At 42.7% G+C, this 22,973-nt stretch overlaps 1 protein-coding gene across 2 annotated transcripts in view; it reads right to left on the minus strand.

Annotated features, from left to right (window-relative positions):
• Nucleotides 1-399: 399 nt before the first annotated feature.
• SMAD3 (SMAD family member 3) overlaps nt 400-22,973 on the minus strand; it is a 79,819-nt gene continuing 57,245 nt past the window's right edge. For both annotated transcript variants that reach the window (XM_074880342.1, XM_074880343.1), the window contains exons 3-9: nt 22,147-22,281; nt 21,378-21,452; nt 19,538-19,588; nt 13,069-13,281; nt 11,562-11,699; nt 9,053-9,197; nt 400-5,254 (exon numbers count right to left, since the gene is read on the minus strand). In XM_074880342.1, the coding sequence (XP_074736443.1) occupies nt 5,131-5,254; nt 9,053-9,197; nt 11,562-11,699; nt 13,069-13,281; nt 19,538-19,588; nt 21,378-21,452; nt 22,147-22,281 (881 nt within the window). In that variant the 3' untranslated portion in view covers nt 400-5,130. The remainder of the gene's footprint in view (nt 5,255-9,052; nt 9,198-11,561; nt 11,700-13,068; nt 13,282-19,537; nt 19,589-21,377; nt 21,453-22,146; nt 22,282-22,973) is intronic.

Here is a 22,973-nt window from a genome sequence, read left to right on the forward strand (position 1 = left end):
TCCCAATTCCCAGCCGTAACATACAGCCACACGTAGTGCACTGGGCAAAGAGTGAACGCTCAGCTACGCCCCACTTTTCCAGCAATTTGACAATAAATCCTTCGAGCCACAGCGCTCCACTTCTACTCACCTTTGAATCCTGTCAGTTAAAAGAACTAGTTGCAATTTTAAAATTATTTTTTATATCTGGCTTTAAATTCTTGAGCAAAACTGTCCGAACTGTAAAAAGAATGAAGATCTTACCTGTAACTGAGATCTTGTGGGAATTACTGGGAAGAACCTTCATGACACATTCCTAAAGACGCTGCCGTCTCTGAATTATCTGTGGTTTCAGAACTCCCAATGCTTTCAGTTTGTGTCCTTAAATATTTTTACAATATCCTCCTTTTCTCATGAGCCTTGGTTTTCAAATCAAAGTTTATTAAAATGTCAAAAATAGAACTTACAGTTTCACGTATGAAAGAAGAGGGCATACATAGTACAGGCCTTTAGTAACAAAATAGGTGAATAATGCTTAACAAGCTAAAGCGGGTGGGTGACATCACCGGTCATTAACATACAATCTCAGGTTAGCAAGATCTACACACTAATGCAAACATGCTCGTACATATCCGAGGGGGAGCAGGTCGGTGGAGAGAGAGGAAGCAGGCTGCCATGGGGAGAGGGAATAGATGTATTTCAGCAGCAGAGACTGGCGCAGACTCCTCCAGTAGCCACGTACTGGAGGGAACGTAAGATGAACCAAAACATTTATGGAATAAGACTTTCTTTTCTTTTTAAAGCCTCCTAGATCTGAAGAGCACAATTCAAGGGCCCATCTGGGAACCTGACTTGTTGCTAAAAGATAAACCAGCAACTCGGGCAAAGGCTCCTGCTGGAGAAGCCCCGGTTCTGTTTTACTCGCCAGGGGTTGTTGCTCAGTTCTGAGGTGAGTCTCTTGTTCTCACATCAGAAACCGTGTAATTTCTAGCGATCATCAGAAAGGAACATACGAAAGATTTGATGCTCTGAGTCCTTAATTGCCCTTTCTGTTAAAAATTAAATACTTGATTCATCTGAATATTCAAGAAAGACAACATAAATACAAAAGCATGTACATAATAAAAAACATATACTGAATTTCTTAACCATACCGCTCAATCAACTACTATATAGTGACTAATTATTTCTCATTCTAGCTTACCAGCTTATTTGTGAAATTCCATTCCTCCTACCTATCCAGTACCTTGGAGAACTAGGAAAGCTCACGGATGTTTTGTGATATGGCTGAAGTCCTTCACTGAGCCATGTTCTTCGTGCTCCTTGTGCTCTTCCCCCTAGTGAGCAGCACAAGGCACGGATGTCAGTACTTGCTGCTTGAGATGGAGTCCTGAATGTTCTTCACCCTGCAAAGGAGCCCTCTGCGTGGCTCAAACTACACTGATCCTTAAGGGGAGCAAAACTACTTTGTTTAACTCTTTCTCAAAGGTTACCCCCAGCCTTTTCATGGCATATATGGGTAGCCAGAGGTCTGGGAAAATTTGTTACGATTAGATTTCTCCATCTCTGTGCATACACATCCTGGCGATTAGATCAAACAGACAGCACTGGATTACTTCTAAGACAAGCTTAACACAAAATACAAACTTCAATTCAGTTCAATACATTAATAATAATTAAAAAAAAAAAATCACCACAGTCATTTAAAACCACAAGGCCATCAATATCATCTGCCAGCAGCCAGGCCCTTGTGTATGGCTACACCAATTAAAAAGAGTCAAAGTTCCTGCTAGTGACTCTCTACTAGTAACAAAAATGTATGAAATCCTGGTAAAACTAGCCAAGACTACCATTACATGAGAAGCTATTCCAGTACAGGTATGTAATCTAAGCTAGGGCATGGCTGATTGCATACATTTGTGCTACATATCAAAGCTACTTTAATAAAGTTTTAGAAGAAAGTAAACCCAAGAAGCAGCCACATGTACCTCTGGGGCAGCACTGCCTACCACGCTCTACAGCCGAACGCCACCTCCTCCCTCTCGTTAGTGTCCACACAAACGGCACGAGTAGGCACGTTTCAGATCCGAGGGGGGAACTTGCTTTCATCTGTACAAGCCACTTCAACGGCGCAGCGTAAAAGGGAACTCGGCCGTAACGTCCCCTGGATCACACCCCTTCCCCGACCTTTCTCTTTTCATTCGTGGCATGGTACAGGACTTTCCATTTGACTTTATAAGGTAACTTTAGAAACCGTAAAGCTTTTATGAATTAGTGAGAAGGCAAACAAAGGGAAGGAGAGGAAATTAATACTTTAGTGGAGATAATCTTCTCAATTTTATCTAACTGTACTGCTAGGCCAGCTTACATTTTCCATTTGAAGTCATTTTACTTATGGGATGATGAGGTGAGATCAACCAAAATTTTTATGCGTTATCTAAGTTCTGTTTTACAAAAGGCATCTATTAATAAGTTAGCAACTCATTATCCTTTATCAAGCAGAAGACAGAAATCTGGTTCCTAGTGGAAATCCAGGTCCAATTCTTAGTTTGGCTGAGGAGGCAATTCTGTGTGCAAACCTCATATTAAAGTTCAGGTTTATTCCAGCTTGCAGCCTCTGGGTCAGGCCGGGTTCCTGCACACACCATCACGCACAATGAACTCTCTGACACTGGAATTTAAGATGTCATTTTTGTTGCTAATGCACAAGGCACCACAGAGCCCAATTTCCTCCATGATTACACGGACAATGAAAACAGTTTGTTCACTAAAATAAGCAAATATGACTTAAAGACACTCAGGGAGGAAACCTGGGGCATTTTACATAGATTTTTTTTTCCCTCTCTCACTAAAACAGTAAGTCAAATACATCCACAAAAGTCAGGATAAATTTTTGTTTGCAGCTACGTTAGAAACCTGTATCTGAAAGTATATGCCAAATCAATCCACAATGACAGACCTACTTTTTAAGTGGCTAGAAAATACTATTTTATACAGATGCTCTTATTGCACAAATCCGTGCAATCAGAGATTTAACTAAAAATCAGACACATTGCAAAAACTGAAAAAAAAAATTAAAAATCCTAGAAAATCTCCAGCACTATGATACAAGCTGTGTTTGCACAGTGAAAGCTCCAGTCAAAATTCTGCAGGAGGACATTCAAAAGCACCTGCATCATTCAGGAGCACACCCACCACTCCGAATTTAAATTTCATATACAAAAATGTCATTTCTTGTTTCTGGTCTAAAGCATCCCTTCATTTGCCTGGTGAAACAAACACCAGCACTGAGCCTCTCGGATCGTCCGTCCTGTGTCCACCGACCAAGGGGCTCCTCATACCCTGTCCTGCCGACGCCTCCGGTCCAAAAGTGGTGGGGTTTTGTGCAAACCAGGTGGTGGGGGTGATAAACAGAGTGGTCTCAAAGAAACAAGCACATCGGAAAAGCCTCTCTCTACAGATAGGCAGGTACGTGGAAATTCCTGATGGGGTCTGAAATGCTTTTACAAGTCAGTAGCCCGTTATGGGCCCAGGGCACTCTGAAGCTGCAGGAAAACTTCCACTGCACGCAGCGGGGCTGCTTGCGTTCGCATCTGGGAGCACAACAGTTTGCAGGACTAAAGCCTTAACACAAACCACTGTAAAGTCCATCCGAGTCTGTCCTTCCCAGAGCCAGATCTAGCTTCTATGTCTGTCTTTCATAGATGGGAAAAAAAAAAAAAAAAAAAAGATTTCCATAGGAAACTGATTATCGCTTTCTCCCCTCCCCGTTCTAATATTTTGGCACAAATGCATGTGATATTCAATGCAGATATAAAGAAACAGATAATTGAATAGCACTGACAAAGTTATGAGACTTATTTGGCAAATTTGAACCATAAAAACAAGTGCTAAGGGTTTTTTCCAGTTGTGGAAGTTGTTTGCCATGACAGTTGCTGCAGGGAAAAAAAATATTAAACAGTCTGGAGCATGTATGTTTAAAATGAACATTTTATAATACAAGTAAATACACACTCTCCCAATTTCTCCAGGCAAAAACACATCTCAGAGCATTTTAATCAGCTGAAATAAGTTTTAAACAGAGGGGGTTTGTGTCTGAGATGCCCTGGTTCGTGTGCAGTCACATGTGACAGCATGGGATAAGCTATTAAATTGCATATTCTGAAAATGGCAGCAAGGGGCTGTTCACTTCCATCACTAGAGCAGACCTGGACACTGAATTCTCTCAGCCCCTAAGACTTCAGAAGTGGCAGATACCGTTCAACATACTGAGAAAATAGAATACAAACTTTCTGTAGTTAATGCAAATAGACTGCACAATAACGAAGGCTTAACTTATCCAGCTCCCCACGTGACGAATGTCTGTCTGTGAGCAGCTCAAGTCAAAAGTTAATGCAGCAACATCAGAAGGAGCCTTAAGTTTGGCCTTTTGCTTCATGTCAATCCAGTCTGAGACCATCAGGGTTATCAGCTGCATCCCTCAGGCACGAAGCAAGACTCTGCCTCCTTGTTAGTAGTCCAGCGTGGGAAATTAGTTCCTTTTGGGAACATTACTGGGGGAATTAGTTCTTGCGTGTGCTTTAAATGCTTCCTTGTCCCCTGCTGCTGCAGTCGCAGGGAGCACAGCTGTAGATCAGGTAGATGGTGACAGGAATCCATGAGCAAGAGTCACCCCGAGGTCCCATGGTGTCTGGCTTTCCAGAGACGTTGCAGGACACGCGCCTGGAGCTGTGCGAGGCAAATGGAAAGCTTCCTCCGAGCCGTCAGTGGCTCCCGAGTGCTCACAACAGCACGGAGCGAGCGGCCAGACAGGCACGACACAGCTGGAGGCAGAGCACTGGCTTCTCTCCGCTGAAACAAAGTCCAGTTTTTTATCGTGATAAACTTCAGCTTCAAATTCTAACCGCAATGGCCCATAGCATTGTAACCAAAGTGCTAACAGTTTCAGTGGAAGTGGCTTAAATGGGTATTTAGTTTAAAACAAAATAAAGAAAACCCACTTTTTTTTCTTTTTTTTTGCAGATTTTTGTTTTCTCATCACTTCAATAACTGGGAATTTGTTTACTATGCACTCTGCATTTTGCTAAGGGTTAAGCCAATTCCATTTTCCAGAGGCTTTGTTCCCCCCACCCACCCCCAGGAGATGTTTCCTTAGGAGACACTGGAACAACGAATACTCGGGGAGCCCATTTGTGTAAGGACCTTGTCTAGCCACTGCAAAGGACCATTAAGATGCAGTTCAATCCAGCAGGGAGTACTGGTCACAGTCTGCCGCCTACAAGAAAGAAGGGGTTGGGAGGAGAGAAGAAAAAAAAAAAAGAACGTAAATGTGGCTTACAAAACTTTACAAATGTGAAAAGGTTTTACAGCTACTGAAGCATTCTTTCCTGCTTAGACAATAGTCTTGCATGTGGGGCCAAAGGAATGTCTCTCTCCACTGTAACACGCTTTTGGCCTATGCTGCCAACTTCTTTTAAAAACCCTACCTTTTCTCTTTACGTTTCTTAAGATCCCAAAGGAGCAACTCACTATATAACCTATTTACTACTCAGATTCCTGAAAACAGGCAGCATCTGATTCCCTGAAGGGAAACAAAGGTGTTTATCTAAGCAAAAGTCTAGTTTTATTTTGCAGACCTTGCCTCTCCTAATTAGAAAGCAACGTAAGCAGTTTACCCAATACGTTAAATTTCTCTGTGTATAAGGACGTTCTCTTTTTACCATGTCTTTAGGTTTTAGCAGAATGTGGAAGTGATGGCAAGAGATCAGCACTCAGCCCTTCAGAGTCCCTCCTGCAGCCCTGCAGAGCCCCCTCCCTCGCGTGGCTGGAGCTGCTGCTGAACATCCTTTTTGCCCAGCTCCGGAGGAAGCGCCGGAGGTTTGAACCCTGCGCTACACGTGCCCAGCGTGGGGCACTCCAACAGATTTGCATTTGATCACCGCCTCAGAAGAAGCAGAAATGCTGCAGAGTGTAAAGAGTTGCAAAACCTGCCAGAAAAGCAGAAACGTGGTATTAAACCATGTGTTTTAAAATCCCTCAAGACTTGGTGGCTGTGGCCAGAGGAGAGGGGGACGCTTTGCCGGGTCAGTGCACAGCACGCTTTGACTTTCCCCTGCCACAAAGCGCCTTCCCCCTCTCCTGTCTGCCTCGCCCCGAGGCCAGACCCCATGGAGTGTCTCCAGATGGTAAAGCGGGAAGAGATGAGGAGGAAAGAAAGGGAAGGGAGGCCAAGGCACAGGGCAAGGGGCTCTCCCTCCTCTGCCAAGGGATGGCCTAAGTCCTGTTCCAGGCAGAGAGGCAGGGACAGCTGCTGTGGAGGAGGAAGATTACGAAGAGAAAGAAATAGCCTGGAAACAGCCTTGTTTTACACCCTCATTTCCCACAGAAGCTGTCCTTGGAATCTGTTTGTGGGAGGGAGAAGCCAAAGTCTGTGTGGCCCAGGGAGAAGCTGCTGCTGAGAAGGGGACCCCCTGCTCCAAGGGGCTGCCCTGCGCTCCCCTTTCAGGGCAGGAGAGAGGAGCAGGGTTCGGGGGTACGGCTCTGCAAGGCTTTGGCCAAGGGCTGTAACCCGTTCTGTTGATGAATCTATATCTCTCATCCTTTGAGCTGAAAATGGCAGCAGCTCCCTGAAGGCACCCCACCCATTCCCAGCTCAGGCGGGGCTGCCCGGAGCTGCCAGGCCAGGCGATGCCCCAAGAGTGGGCGTTTGGGCAGGGCTTGTCCTAAACAGCAACTTCACGGTGCATGTTTTGCACTAAAGGGTGTCCTGTGAGCTGTTTGGGCAGGAGGACTGTGGGACACCTCTCGCTCTGTCAGCCTCTGTGAAGTGTGCAAACCCCTCAGGTCCCAGGAAAAACGAGCCTCTCTTAATTTAACACAGAGCATTCCCCTTTGCTGCCTGAAGCCAGCCTAACACTGAGCAGTCCAACAACTGGCCCGGCAACACTGTATGGAAACCCGCTACCCGTGGGGCTGCCACACTTCTGCCCTCTGCAAATCTATCACGGCAAACTCCATTCTGCCTTCCCAGCTGGACCAACACGTTGGCTGAAGCCTTTCAGAAAGCTCTCTGGGCCTTCAGCTTGCTCCACAGGGCTCTCACTGGATGGAGGAGAACCTCTGTACCACGGGCCGCTTATGCAATTGGCTTCTCCCCCGCTTCCCTCCACAAATCCCTGGCACACAAAAGCACTAAACATCCCACCAATTAGTCTGCTCAAAAGGCTAAGCAGTCGAACCAGAAATCACTGGAACAGTGCTCTGGATGCAGCTCCCACAGTAACGTTTTCATATATGAATCAGTTCACATAAACGTGCTCTGACAAAGGCAATCAGATGTAGTATTTTGTGGCAAGGAAATGAAGGAGCAAGAGAGCAGCTTCGGCGCGGTCAGCGTGAGCGTAGGGTTTCACTGACTACAATACTCTAATGAGATAGTTGACTTTCCGTAAGTCATGCTCATCTGGATTTCATTACGAGCCGTGGCTGCGAGCCAGGGCTGAAATGCTCTGGCCCGGGTGCAGGACAATTTCAAAACAAAATGGACTCCAAACATCTGGAGAAATGAAGAAAGTGGGAGAGCACCGTGCAGGGCCCAGGCTCCAGCTGACCCTACGGCATCTCCCCCGTCTGCTGCAGGCAGCTGTGCAAGGACAGCATCGGCCGGCAGCCTCGCTGCTCCGGGAGGCAGGGACTGCCCCCAGATTTTCAAGTGAGGCCACGGATTTAAAGGGTGCACAGTCAAGTTAAGTATTTCAAAATCGCATTTGGCTTAAATCCTTGCCAGCTTTCTCTCTCATAAAACGACATTCATTTTCCAATGAATTTCGTCTCCCTTACTTGTACTATTAAACACTGATTTCACTCCCTTTGCTACTTCAGGACGTTCGCTTGCTAACGCAGCGGAGCGGCAGCAACACAAGCTACAGAGTACTCTGTCCCTCACACTGTCTCCACTGTCCTGTGTTGTCAGAACAACCACACCATTGATCCCAAGCATCAGACCCTACTGCATCTCCTTTTTTATCTTCAATATTCACTGGGAAAACTAGTAACCCTGTTTCTCCCACTGCCTCCGGTCACATTTAAGCAATTGCCCTGAGACAAGCACTAAGGAAAGGATGAGAAGATTCAACTATAATTTTGCAGCAACTCTAACAGCTCTTCCAAATGTAAATTTTCAAGCCAATCTGCTTTTATTTTAATCCTATTAGTCCCTGATAAATGAAGCATCAAACCCAACCCACAGAATCACAGAATCACCTCAGCTGGAAAAGCCCTTGAAGATCATCCAGTCCAACCATGAACCTCACACTGACCGTTCTCAACTCCACCAGATCCCTCAGCGCTGGGTCAACCCGACTCTTAAACCCCTCCAGGGATGGGGACTCCACCACTGCCCTGGGCAGCCCATTCCAACGCCCAACAACCCCTTCTGCAAAGAAATACTTCCTAAGAGCCAGTCTAACCCTGCCCTGGCGCAGCTTGAGGCCATTCCCTCTTGTCCTGTCGCTTGTTCCTTGGCTCAAGAGACTCATCCCCCCTCTCTGCACCCTCCTTTCAGGGAGTTGTAGAGGGAGATGAGGTCTCCCCTCAGCCTCCTCCAGACTAAATCCCCCCAGTTCCCTCAGCCGCTCCTCATAAGACGTATCAATTAGGAAGCACACTGACACTGTCCTGGTAACAGTGTATTCATAAGACACTCAAACTATTGAATATACATCTAATTATAAGAAAAAAAATGTCATAGTTCCTACACAGGCCATCTGGATTTATCTGCTGTGCTTCAGGTAAAGCTCTTGGTTCGTACAACACTGTGACCAAATACTGTGGTCTTCCAGGTGTATCCCATGATGTACATTTTACACAAATAGGTTGGGAAAAACAAGATATGAGATCAACAGGTTCTCAACAACTACAACCCACCAGCATTACTGAAGAGACACTGCGCTAATTCCCCCCATCTTAAAAGCTGAGTAAAGCAGCTCGGCAGAACGCTATCCTAGGCTGCGAAATGCAGGAGTGGCAGTGGCAAGCACAAGCATATCGCCCAGTTTCACTCAAAAGGCCTGACCTGTATTCTGCTCCCCATCCCTTGACAAAGCTCATTCGGATTGTGCACATTCTGGTCAGCTGGTACACGGCTTCGAAGCCCTGATTTACGGACTGAGCCAAGAGAGCGGCGAATTCCTGGTTGTTAAAAATCTTCAGGTTACATCCTGTGAAAAAAGAACATGACAAGAAACAAGGAATTAGCTTAACTAGATTAAGAAATCCATTTCTTTCTGAGGATGGAAAGAAACTCAGTACTGCTTTCCCATACCCTCAGACCATGTGATACTATACACAGATTGTTTAAACACAGCATTTCAGAAAAAGGAATCAAGGTTGCCACATTTTCACAGCTCATATGCTGAAAAGGAAGAAAACTATGTTACAGGACAGAGAACGATGAATGCTAGTGCCCACACAGCAGATTGTGATCTACGAGACCAGACTTGGGATCCTCATGTGGAACTTCCTTCTATCTCCTTTACAGTCATTTCCCTCATATTGTAATTTAAAAGCCTAACTATGACCATAACACTTAACAATGGCAATCGCTATGGGGCCTGAAAGAAAGGAACGCACAGGCTAAAAACAGGAACTCACTGGTGTTGGATTTACAGGGTGTCCGTCAGCAGAAGTGATGGAGAAGCTCTGGAGTGAAACCGCTCTGGCAAGCCAGAAACCAGTTATCAGGGTTAAAAAGGCTGGTAGTAGAGCTGCTTCTGCTATAATCGTCTCTTAAATGTAACTATCATGCGCCAAAGAATTTTCCTTTAAAACTGGAGTTTCCCCCCAGTGTTCAGTCCCAGCTAAAAGACTGAGAACAACTTAGTCAACTGGTTTTAGGTAATAAAGGTGAACTATAACAACATTCTTCATAGTTCAAATAAATAAATAAATACACAACTTTTAAAAAAAGTGTTGCCAAGCTTGCTTTCTCCCAGATAACCAGAAACAAGTTAAACTCTGAAACTTGGCACGCAACTGATGCTCCTTTGGGATTATGTGTGGGCCAAGTCTGAAAAACAACCATTTGGACTGTGATGAATTGTATTTTTCTAAAATCACTTCTGAGCCTACTCTCTTGGGCTGGACTCATACTGTCATCTGTTTTGGGTCGAACTGCATATAGCAAAGTGTAACCGCACGCAGCAGCTCAGCAGCTGCAGAAACAACTACCCATTTTTGTGACCGTAAAAGAGCACAGCCCAAGAGCCATGTACAGAGAGTTTGACGGGAAGCTGTGTTGGGCATGTTGCAGTCTAAGGCAGGAAAGTAAGAAGGGTGAGAGCATCAGAGCCAGGTTGAGCACAGAGAAAGAGCTGTGGCAAGGAAAGCAGAAAACTCGATCAGGATCAGACTGCCAAGCTGTTCAGACTTCAGGACTGGTGGGAACAGGTCTCTCCACGACTGTGCCTGGGAGAAGCGGGTACGACTTGACCTCGTCAACCAGGGAATGAAGAAACTGCTTCAAACCCAGCAAAGATTTGAAGCGGAGTCTGAGAAGGCAGTCAAAGATTGTGGCAAAAGTGGGGAGAGCTGGAGTCCAAAAAATGCGCCTCAGAGATGAATCTACAGCGGAAATGTGGGTTGTTTATGTCTTCAGATGTTGACTCGAGCTGGGGTGGACTCTTGTGATGTGGCTGGAGAATTAAGTCATGTTTGCAACACTGGCAGCTGCTTCCTAAGCATCTGAGAAAGGAAACCCGGTAAGATGGGCCAGAGCTTGCAGTGTATGGATTTCTTCCCAAAAGAAAGACTATCTTTATTCAACTATTTCTAAACAAAAAAGTTTGTTTTTTAAATATATACATACTTTTCACTGTAAAAAAATTCGCTTTTGTAAGCCCAGCTAAATAGCTAAATTCCCTTTCGAATGGCATCCTCTCATACTAGCTCTTTTGCTTGTTTTGTCCTAGACAGATGCTATAAATTCTCTTGTAATCTTTCAGCAAACTTTAAACATACGTTTGCTATAACCAGAACAACAAGGTGACTGCAAATATGATTTCCCTAGAATAAAACTAATTCACAAGTGGGCGGGGGGGGTGGGAGGAAATTTTACTACAGAACAGAAAAAAGTAACAATCTATTATGGGTAAATCTAAATTAAGAAAAATTTCTTACGCTATATTCTTTTAGTTGAAGGTACAAACACAATTATAAACATGACTAATAGATAATTACAATACAGTAACGGACTGATAAAACACTGTATAGAACAAGTGGCAGATTCTGCTCTTAGTTCTGCTTAGATCCTGAAGTACTGTTTTTTCCTACTTGTGTGAATGCAGTGCAAACAACTGTTGGAGCATACAGAGTAGCTTCCTTTATCAGACCTTTATCCTGCGTGCTATAAAAAATGCCCTGCGAGATTTGTCAAGTTGCATATAATAGGGTTCAAGTTTTTGATTATTGTCAAGAACGGAGCTCAGCAAACCCTTGACAAAGTGCCTACCTTGACAAAGAGCTGGCTTTCCATAGCAAGGCTCCGTTGGCCTGCGGAGGATCACAGATAAGGCCTACCTCCTTACCTGGTGGAATCTTGCAAACTGTTGCTGGGTGCCAGCCGTAGCGCTGGTTGCAGTTGGGAGACTGGACAAAAATGGCACTGTCACTAAGGCACTCGGCAAACACCTCGCCACCAATGTAGTAGAGTCTTACTCCTCTTCCTAGGAAACACAGGGCACAGTTTTGGTTTAGCTTAGAACAATCATCTGCAAAATCTGCAAGAAGAGCTGGTAGAGACGTACAAAACCTCTGCATGAGACAGCTCTCAAGAAACAGCTAAACTATGAAAGATGGAGAATGAAACCCAAACCTCTTTTGGCCCACTGGGTACTCCCATTAGGGAGCAGTAAATCTGCTCTGTGAGGGAGTTAAGCTGAGGAAGGCGGGAGGAACAATTTATAAAGTCAGAATTGCTCTCTCCAGCACCACTGTCAATCACAGCCTGGATGGCATAAATTTACCACCTCACAGCCTGCTTGCTACAAACATACATGTCTGATATTTTCCATATGAATATTCTATCAGTTAACATGTGGTTTTCAACCTTTTCTGAAAGTCATTGCAGCTGGATACAACTGTTTGTTTATTTACTTAGTGATTTGGAATTAAATGATACGTTTTCAAATCATTGCCTTTTGCCTGAGATTACAAGGACAAACATACAGTCCACATAAGAGTTTACACAAATTATTAAAATCTCAGTTAATAAAGAAACAAATTTCAGGAATACATCTTTGTTGCTCAAACAAACATTTGCTGTGGTGTTACATTCCTATTTGAATATCTTGCTTTCATTCTTCCACAGAGTACAAGGACCCTCCTGAAATTAAAGAATGATTTCTGAATCCTAGTGGGGTTTTTTTGGGTTGGGGCTTTCTTGGTGCTAGAAATCATATCAGAAACAAGCAAGAAAAGAGCCTCCTGTACAAAGTTTACTGCTCAGGAAAGGGTATAAAGGGGAGCAAAATCAGAACAAAAAGCAGGTTCATTTTTGATAGAAGTCAGCAGAAAACACAGCAAAGCATAAGCAATTTTGCCTTTTATTAAAATTGCATAAATCTGGGATATTCTATTTAGCACAAGTTTAACTGAAAACCAAATTTAATGTTACCTTGCAATAGAAGCAGGAAAGGTGGAAATTGAGATGAAAATCAAAGAACAAAGTTTCCATTTATAAAAGTACAGTCAGTCAGAAAATAAAATAGTGCAGGAGGGAAAAGAAATACACAAGTTTATCACTAACATCCATCCAAATACAGAAGAGTGCATGTAAAAGTTTACATTCTCTCTATATTACATGCAGCAATTCTAGTGTTCCTCGGTGCATTTCTTTATTATACTTTTATGAAAAAATACAATTCGTGTTCCTTTATGGAAGATTAGCCTGTGAAACCACCATGGATATTCAAACATAGCAATGTTCTAAAACTGACCAAGCTGCATGCTGATTAGCTAAAGAAAAAGCTTTACATTCAGGTTTCCACGTTCCACCTTGAAAGACACTGACTAAAACAAGGAAATAGAAATTACCAATGTGTCGTCTTGTGAGTTCCACTGCTGCATTTCTGTTCACGTTAGACAGTAAACCAAGGCAGAAGCGTTCAGAATTAGATGGGTCAGTGAAACCATCCACAGTCATAGAGGGCTGAGAGGCGTGGAAAGTCTCTCCCACTCGCTGGTTGAGTTCATAGTAGGATATCGAGCACCAGAAAGCTGGCTCGCAGTAGGTAACAGGCTGCAGATCTGCACAAAATAAAAAGCAAAATGAATCACAGGCCCTCAGGAGGGGGAGGGGGGATGAAAAAAAGCAACCATTTTGAAATATTGTTCTGCTTCATTCCTTGGGCTCAATTTAACCACCAAACTTTAATTACTTGACAGGTTTTAATGGACCGCAGCTAGAAAGTTACGTCACCCCTGAAGCTTTTGGCACATGGAACAATCACAAATAGTCAAAGATATTAGTCACTTAGCAAGTGGGGTGTCACTTAACTATCTTCATACTTGGAGAAAATTTTAAAAATAAACTTAGCTTTACTATGAAATGTGGGATCATTTTTAGGTAGCCAGGACCCTAAAAAGAGAAAAGGGGAGAAAAGGAAGAAACAGAAAAACCTCAGAAAGAGCAGATCACAAACCTGCTTTCAACAACACAGGTCTCCCTAATGCTGGGCACGTACACCAAGCAGCCAGCAAGTCCAACTGTCGTTTGTACTGACTCTGTTATGATCTCTCTAGTGCTGATGAAACCAGTAGAGTTGTCTGCAATATGCACCAAGTTGTACGTAATACTGGCATCAAAGTGATTTAAAAATTAGATACTTTCTTCCAGTGCACTTGATCTCAAACTATCAAAAGAAAATGCATTTCCCCAATAGATGATGGCACATCTCTTTTATTGGCGTTATGGTTTGACTCAGCCTGTGGACCGAAAGGCCCAAAGTTCATGAGCAGACTGAGGCTGAGACAGTCATGGGAAGACAATACTTCATATGCATGAAAGGTGGGACATTCAAATGGCATCAAATGACTTAACTGCTCTCACTAAAGCCAATGAGATTTCAGCAGAGGAAGACTCAAGTCAAATATTCTTGGAAATGCTGCACTGGATGGTGCCCAGTCCCGCTGCAAGCCAAGAACCCGCTGAGCGGAGGAAGTGGAAAGCAGACTAAGCTAATTGATAAGTGTGCTATTCCCCACATTCAAGGCAAGAAATAAAAGCAAAAGAAGAATTCCCTCCAGTCCTTCCCCCAATTTATCACTTCATCCCCATTCAAATGGTGCTTAAAAGCAGAACAGAACAGCTTCCCATCTGGCCAAAGAGTTAACATCAAGCACCAAAACTCCAGCTTTTTCCATAGGCTTAGGTGAATCTGGGGCTTAAGAGAGATCAGCTCCAAACAATCGAAGACAGGTTTTTATCATCCCAGCCTCCTCTCACACCGAGTGGTCTACAGAGGTTTGAGAGTAATTTCTCATCTGGTTCCTGCTGTTACTCCATGACCTTTAGGAACAGGTTGAAGCAGCCTGGCTTCAGCTAAAAGACGTGCTGGTTTCCTCTCCATTACTGTGGTGCACGAGTTCCCAAAGTAGCTAATAATCAGAAAAAACCTTTGGTTTCTGCTTTGCTACAAGCTTTGCTGACAGCAAATAAGGAATTGAAGTGCATCTGGGGAACTCTGTAATCCTTATCACATCTTCGAAGTCTGTGAATTTTGGAGCTTACACCCATTCCCAGCTTCTTTCACAGTCTCTCTCTTTCCTTAATTATATCATCTGAAAGAAAAATGATCTATCACAAGCAAAGCTCGATGTTCCTGCTCTCCTCCACACATTACACCCACAAAAGAAAAAGCGTATCTTACGGAAAAGGACATAGTGCTCAAAGCAAAAGCTAACAGAAGGCAGCTCAATAGAACAGGGGTCACTACATTAATTTAAGAGATCTGGTAAGCACACCTGCTGTTTCTTCATGTTTTAAACAATTTTTTAGCTTAAAGCAAGCCCCTCTCCTGACATGCACAGATGATACTGAACACATTCTGGAGTCACACAAGTTTACCGTCTCTGCCTTTTTCTCTTGTATGACACATTTGGTTGTCCCGCTGGAAACTGCCACATCAGGCATATTTCTCCAATACCAGCCTCGTTTCACCAATTAGTGGTTGTGGCCCGCAGCAGTAGTCTGTACACATCACAACTGGCTCTGAGCTTCACATGACTCCAGTGCAATTTGTATAGAGGTACAGCAAATACCAGCACTAATCAGTGTCTTAAGGTGTGTCCACCCACTTAAGAAAACAGATTGTGTTCCACATGACTGTGCTCTTATTCCACAGTAAGTGCCTTTCTAATTGAAAGGCTGCTCAGCTCCAGAAAAAAATCAAATCAACTTTTGTTGATCCTTAAGTAATGTCCTCAGACTGGTACTATTCAAGTTATAAAAACACCAAAGCCTGTGTTGCTCTCTATGGTTTCGTGGTCCTTTCCTTCAGAAACCACCTCCGCTTGGGTTGGGACTCAAGGGAACTGTGGATTCCTCACTGAAGGATGTACGGAAATTTTATTTCCAGCTTATTTGAAACTTGAGGAAAGACACAAACCAACAAATCCTATTTTGAAGAAAAACTTGTCTCTAAAAAATGCAACCAAGCTTTTAGTGATGCTGCTTTCTCCTGTGATTTTTGGTCTTAGGCTCAGCTTAAGCTGTCACGGGATGGGCAAGTTTCCTCTTGTGTTAGAGCTGTCCTGAATATTAATTTTTAATTTATGGATTTACTGTTTGGGGAGAAGTAAGAGAATGCAACTCTGCTAAAGCCAAAGAATCCTGAGGGGGTACACATCAACTAAAACATGTTGCATTAAACCCAAGAAAATCCTGCCTGAATCATCTCTACACAATCTCAACCTTGAGTCACTACAGCTTTGCTTTCACAAGTGTCTGCTGAGTACTGGGATGCTGCATCTTCCCATACTGCATCTTCCCTACAAGATGAAAGTACTATCTGTACAGCTGTGGAGGATAAAGTATCTGCTGGCTGTTTTGCACCTACACTGTGTGCTCTAAGCATAAGAGCAGTTGTGATCCTAGTTTCAGTTAATGCATTTGATACACAGTGTATATCAAAATTACTGATAAATGTTACCCAGCTGTGTTACAGCCACATTCATTCTAACTCTCTCCAGAAACAAAGATAAAGAGGTGTGCACACTCCCTTCCCCTCTGTACCTTGAGAAGGGCTGTCTCTTCGCTGCTTTGGGAAATAGTGTTTCAACACGGGGAGTAACAGAGGCTTATGTTACTGATGGATTTGACCACAGGGTATGTGCTTATTTTACTTACAGCTTTTGCGTCAAGTCTTTTGCGGAGCAAACACGGACAATGGATTTCCTGTACACCAAGGGACTGCCTCACTCCAAAATAACAATACACATGCAACCTCAGGCCTGGCCCTCAGCCAGCGTAAACTCCCTGACTTCATTCCGAACGTCCACATAATGCTGGCAACTCTCCTTTCATTTTGGTTGTTTTCTGTATTTTCTCCAGTTCATATTTCAGTAATACAGAAGAGATAATTGGACATCTATAATTTCCATTTAAAGCTTATGTTTGACAACTGAAAATTTGACAACCAGAAGTTTGGACCAAAACTCAAATGCTAGCAAATCAAACGCACAAGCTGAAAGGAGGGAAAAAAAAAAAAAAATCCCAATATGTTACCTTGCAACACTTTTGCGCCTGTGAATGGAAAGATGAAACTCCCTAAATTCCTTCAACCCCATACTACATTCCTACAGCTTTATGCTGAACTACATACATTGCACCTCAAACAAACCCTGCTTCTATTGTCCTAGTTGGTTTGCCTCATGCTAGTTTATTGCCTTTGTAATTCTCTGGAATATGGCCACGGGATTTAAGTCCAAAGTTCAGCTTACACAAAGCAAACTGTCTTAAAAAAATTCAGGTAGTTCTGGTGAAATAAACGGACATCAATGCTGTGACATTATTTTCTTAATGGCAAAACTGCAAAAACCCACCACACTCTGCTGCTGAGAGCTTGCTGATAATTTCCCCCATTGCACACTGTTGTGTTTTTTAAATTTCTATCCAATTTTCTTAACAAACACATAGATAAAGCCTGATTAAACTTCTGCAGATCAAAGTACAGCCCTAGACACTGGAGTGTTGTGCTTATCCACAGAATTATACAGCCCAGCAATAGCAGGAGCACTGCAGGCCACCAGCCACCGACTAACTTCTGTCTAACTGGAGAGAGGACCTGCAAAGCTGAGGAAAGGTTCTGCTCTCACAGCCTCTGCAACCCCTTTTGGGCTGCAGGGACTGTGAGGCTGAAAGGTCTCCTGGGCTGCTGGTGTTTTCACCCACACTGCTATAAGCAGCCCCTTACTTCAGATATGCCATCTACAAGGTACAGACGATAAATTTTGTCATTTAACAGTTGTTAAAGAGTTGCTCAGCAACGTGCCATTTCATTTATTATTTTGTAGCTTACGTGCAAAAATTTACAATAAAATTTTTAAAAAGAGGCAAGAAGTTCTTAATTTGTGGAAGCTCTTGCCTAAGAGCAATAAATATGTGGTTTGCAATTTTTCTTTTAACGTTGGTAAGTTAAAATGCTCTTCTGATGTCTGCTGCTTAGACTACAAAGGGACTTCTTGCGGTTAACCAGCTTCACCTGCTCCTACTTAGCTTTTGTCACCAGACAGCACGTTAGACATCTGACAGGCCCATCAGCTGAGCAGCATGTGTTAATAACCAGTGTCCTTGTTAGAAAGGATATGCGTTGGGGCCTCTTTCCTAGAAACTCCTTTTTTCCTTATGTAAGGCAGATGCCACAGTCAACTTGCCAGGTTGGTTTTGTTACATGTAATTGACTTTTTATTTTTAGGTTGAAAAAAATTGCTAGAAATTCTCATCAACTCCTAGGCAGGACACTGGAGCATAGTGGATTCAAGCAAGAAAAGAAAAAAGGAAATAAAAATAAGTCAGCCATGTATTCTCTTCTTAGGCTTTAACAGTTAAAGCAAATAAAAATTTAGTGGCACTGTGGCAATATCTCCCATGCTTTTAAAAAAAAAAAAAAGCCAAAAAAAAGAAGAGAAAAAGAAATCCCCTCTTCAACAGCCCCAAGATATCCACAAGTCAGCCAATGACTGACAAATTTTGGAGCAGTGTCAAAGTACTCTGTGCCAGGATTAAAAGCATATGTAAACTTTATGGCTATGGTTATTCAAGAGTAATCTCAAGTGGCCTCTGTCTGCTGGCTTAATGAACATTTAGAGAACTGATCCTGCAGCTAGCCAGAGCCACGAGTGCTTTTTATGACAGACTGTTGAGAGCAATTTCAAATAGGGTAAGAGCTCAAACTGATGAAGATCAGACCTTTTATGTCTGTAGGTATGGAAATAAAGGGCAGAGCCATTTCAGAAGACAACAGAGTTTCAGAGATAGCCACAAAACCTCTAATAATATCTCAAAAGTAAAGGCCCTGTTCAATTGCTATTCCTTCTTCTTCAGCTTTCTTCCTATTTACTGTCTACAGGTTATGGAGTGAATCAGTGACAGCAGTGGCCTATTAGCACTGGACTGTGTTCCATCTGAGCACCAACCAACTGGCCTCCTCCACTTTGCTCTGCTCAGTCCATGCTCAGCTTCATACTAGAACAACTTACACACTTGGGCCATCAGTTGTTCTGGTGGTTCAGGGCACTGGGACAAGAGGGCTCCGGGCTGCTTTATACCAGTGCGGTCTAGGGCTGCCCCTCAGGTAAACTGACCCTGTGGTCTGACACCAGCCCAGCACTTGTAGTTTTGTTAGGGCTGTGTAACTGCACGCTTGCTCTGCTGGGGACATGGGTTTTCTCCTGAGCTGGGTTTACATGAGGATGTACTGCATTTGCTGCCCCTCAGACAAGCAGATGATTGCCAGAGCTGACAAAGCAGCGCAGGCAAATCTGTGCTCTGAACCTCAGCCCCCTGTCCACGATATGTGGATAGCAGCACTTGCCCTGTAACTAATGTAACACCAAGTTAATAAATATAAAAAAACCTGCAAGGCACTCTGGTATGTTGTAAAAGAGACCAATAAGCACTACAAATTTACAAAGTAACTTTCCAGGAGACAAAATTTAACCTCAATCTGCCTCCTTTAAATATATAAGAACACAAAACCACCAGCAAAACAGAAGACATACTCATGTAATCAAGCAAGTGTATTTTTGCTGCAGTTCTTCACTCATTCTTTCTGGTATTTGTCTGCCGACATTTCTTGGTTTTTTATTTAACTCTCTGATGTAAGTTCTGATCTCTTTATTTCATATAGTTGCTGTGAACCACTGTTACCACGGTAAAGAGGATTAGTGGAAAGGAACATCGCCGCTCACAATCTCATCAGAAGTGCACAACCTCAAGAAATCATCATTAAAATGTCACTATCTTGACTGTAATTACACACAGTTCTCAAGATCACATGCTTACCCAGATTATTGTGTGCTGGAGACATAGGGTTTGGTGATAAGTTTGGAGAACCTGAAAATCAAGACATTACAATTATTAGCACGGCATCTGCACAAGGAAAAACACTTGCACAAAATCTTCAGTGCTGCCTAGGCTTGTTGAGGGATAACCCATTTCTCACTTAAGTCTCATTTTGTGACACCAGCAGCTTCTCTGATGTTGATTGTTCTTTACGTGAGCTTCTAAATGCTATTACTTATATCCACTTGCTACATCTGCAACATTGCTAAGCATCCTCATAATGTATTTGCTTAAGATTAACCCATTATTTTTCAAAACTGAACATGCAGTTAGTTGTTTTACTCTCACCTGCAGTTAACCAAACTCCAGGTACTATCATGACAGCTACAGTCAAATCCAATTAGCTGGGCATTTAAGAGCTTGATTTTACATCACTAGGCACAAAACATGCTCATAAAACATACCATTTCACATCAACAAATCTTACTGGTTTGGGGACGATAGAGTATTGGATCAAACTATACAGATCTGACCAAACAACTGTCAGAGTTTTATCCCCAATCATTTCAATTTGATCCACAAATTCTGTGCATATATTTCAAATATCTGCACTTGGATGTCCAGAGCAATTCTGACAGTCTCTGGATGTCACATGGATGCAGACAGGAGGTTCAGCTCATTTTTTCTTTTCCTCTCATACTGAGTTTGCTGGTTTCTTTAAAATTTGTTTTGCTATAAAGAGGGAAGTCCATGACATCTGAAGGAAAGGATCTAGCATTTGAACATAAATTGGGTATTTATAGTATCTTTCAGGCCAATCCTATTCCAGTCCACTTTCCAAAAAGCCATACATACATTCCACACGTCAACCACATTACCAATAATTGTATGCACTAAAATGGATTGTGTGAATAGGCTTATGTTTGATGTAGACAAACAAACCCACACTGCCTTCCTCCATCTGTATAATCGTGGTGAAAGACTGCAAATCAGTCATCCCTCTTTTAGAATCCCACGTATGCTCTACGGCTGAAGACACGCACAGAAACCAAGATAGTTGTGTGCAGTATTTGCATTAATTAGGTTCTGCATGTCTATCTTTATGTAAGTGCCGTGTATTTGCATATCTCTCTTGTAAAGCATCAGCCCTTCTAACCAAGGATGTGTTTTTGCTTTTCAAGCAAAAGTTTTATGAATTCGGAGTCTGATTCAGTGGTTCTTACAAGCAGTGACACCACTCACATCAACAAGATGCCTTAAACAGTTACTCCCAGAAAGAGGAGACCTACATGTTTAATTTTAAAGTGTTGATACAGGTTAGCATCAATACTAAGGCTGCTCATTCTAAACCTGGTTACTTGTTTTCTTGGCAATGAGAGAGAACCCAGCCTTTCAACTTTCCTTGGGATATATTCACTAAGTGATAAACCCATTTAAAAACAAATCTCCTAGTGGTCATTTCAAAAATAAACTGGACATTTAAGTATGTAAACAACCAAGCGATCAGAGAAATGCCTCAGCAGAAAAGCGACAGCTACATGCAAAAGTTTCATGTGGATACAGACACGTGGATGCAAATACAACACAATCATCCTTAGATGTGTCTCCACTGTTTCAGGCTCCTGCTTAGTAGTATCTAATGACGGATGTTGGAGAGAACAGGAACATGCTGTACCTTTCACCTGCTCTGTGCTTTACATGAGATGTGAGGCTACGTTTGCACTCCTACAGGGATAAAATACCTCAAACCACCATCTGATCTTCAGTGCCTAAAGAAAAACTATGAAAGTGTCTCTGGTATGACCTAGAAAGCTGCAGCAAATGGCAAAAGGTGACTTACCTGCATCCATGCTGGGGTTCATCTGGTGGTCACTAGTTTCTCCATCCTCACTCAAATAGCCCGGAGGAGGTGTCTCTAGAAGCATAAAATGATCATACTGTCATTGCAACTGGATGCAAAGTCTGAATTTTAGACACCAAAAATATTTACTTTGTTACTCACAAGGAGCTAAATTTCTTTTTTATTACTTTTCTTCTCCAAGCTGCTGAGAGGAGGAGCTGGCACAACCAGGACGATAGACATATTTGTGAATAACAGAGGAGGGGGAAACAAAAAAATCTGGATTTTCAGTCCCATAAAACTTCAAGCCACGTAGACAGTTTTCTGTCCACATATTTTTCCTTTCCTGGTGTGCAGCTGCATAGCTTGTCCATGCAAATAAGGTGTAAATTGCTTGTAAAAGAGATTCATAAATAGAAGAGTTCAATTCCATCAGAAATTTAGAGAGTTTTACTCAAATTAAAATGGCTGAATTTCATTCAAATCTAAACTTAAGGGAACATTCAGCTTGAGATTCCACAATAAACTGCCTATGTACTACTGAAGGGAAGAGGTGAGTTTAAAGAAAACAAAACAAAACTATAAACAGCACTGTTGTGTGTCTACATTTACAGCTTTTATCTATTTTTGTATAGGTTCCCACTCCTTAACTTCATAGTAATGCTGGAAAGAAAGACTTTTCAGTCACCCAGCTTGGCATACACAGACACGATTCACTGTGCAATATGACCCTTTTCCCTCCGCTCGCTGTATGGAAGATATACGGTACCTGGAATGTAGTTGCTCTGTGGCTCGATACCTGCTGGGAAGTTAGTGTTCTCTGGAATAGAATGACTATAATCGTCTAACGGCGGGAACTCAGCTGGGATCTCTGTGTGCCGAGGCACCAGCACTGGAGGTAACACTGCACAAATGGAAAGGAAAAAAATAGAACAGCAACGTTAACAGCTTTAAAATAAAATGACTGAAACCCTAGAAAATGAAGAGAAACCAGTTTGGAGTAACACCCTTAAATACACGCAACACCAAAGTTGCTAATTAAGGGACACAATTTGATACTTGCTTCTGAAATAACAGCAGCAGTTAAAGATGCTATTCTTAACATATCTCAGCTGGGGACGGGATACGTGCTTATCTGAACACACCTAGTCTGACTGCCCCTTCTAAGGCAAAGAAAACAGGTCGTCTTGAAAAACGATTTAAGAGAAGTTATACTTCATAATTCAAAAGGAATAAATTTCACATAAAATGAAACAGCAAGGTAGGATTAGCATAAACATCCAGACTGGTTCTGCAGATTTGCACTGACATGCAGCAGAACTATCTGCAGTTCCAGATGAAAGTCTCCTTCAGAGGCAGGAGGAGACTTCAGAACAGGAAGTTCAGTTATGCTGGGAGCTATTCTTAGATCCACTTCAACTTAACAGTAAGTTTAGCCTTAAGTTAATACCAACAATTAGGGATGCATAGAACATTGCCGTAGTTCATACTTGTATCTACTACATGTGTGAGTTGTTTACATGCACACAATGCCACATTAGGAACCTGGCAACAATGCAACCTTGGATTTTATCGATTTAAAATTATATTTCCCCC

Source organism: Strix uralensis, chromosome 11, assembly GCF_047716275.1.
Source record: "Strix uralensis isolate ZFMK-TIS-50842 chromosome 11, bStrUra1, whole genome shotgun sequence".
In the NCBI taxonomy this organism is placed as follows: Eukaryota; Metazoa; Chordata; class Aves; order Strigiformes; family Strigidae; genus Strix; species Strix uralensis.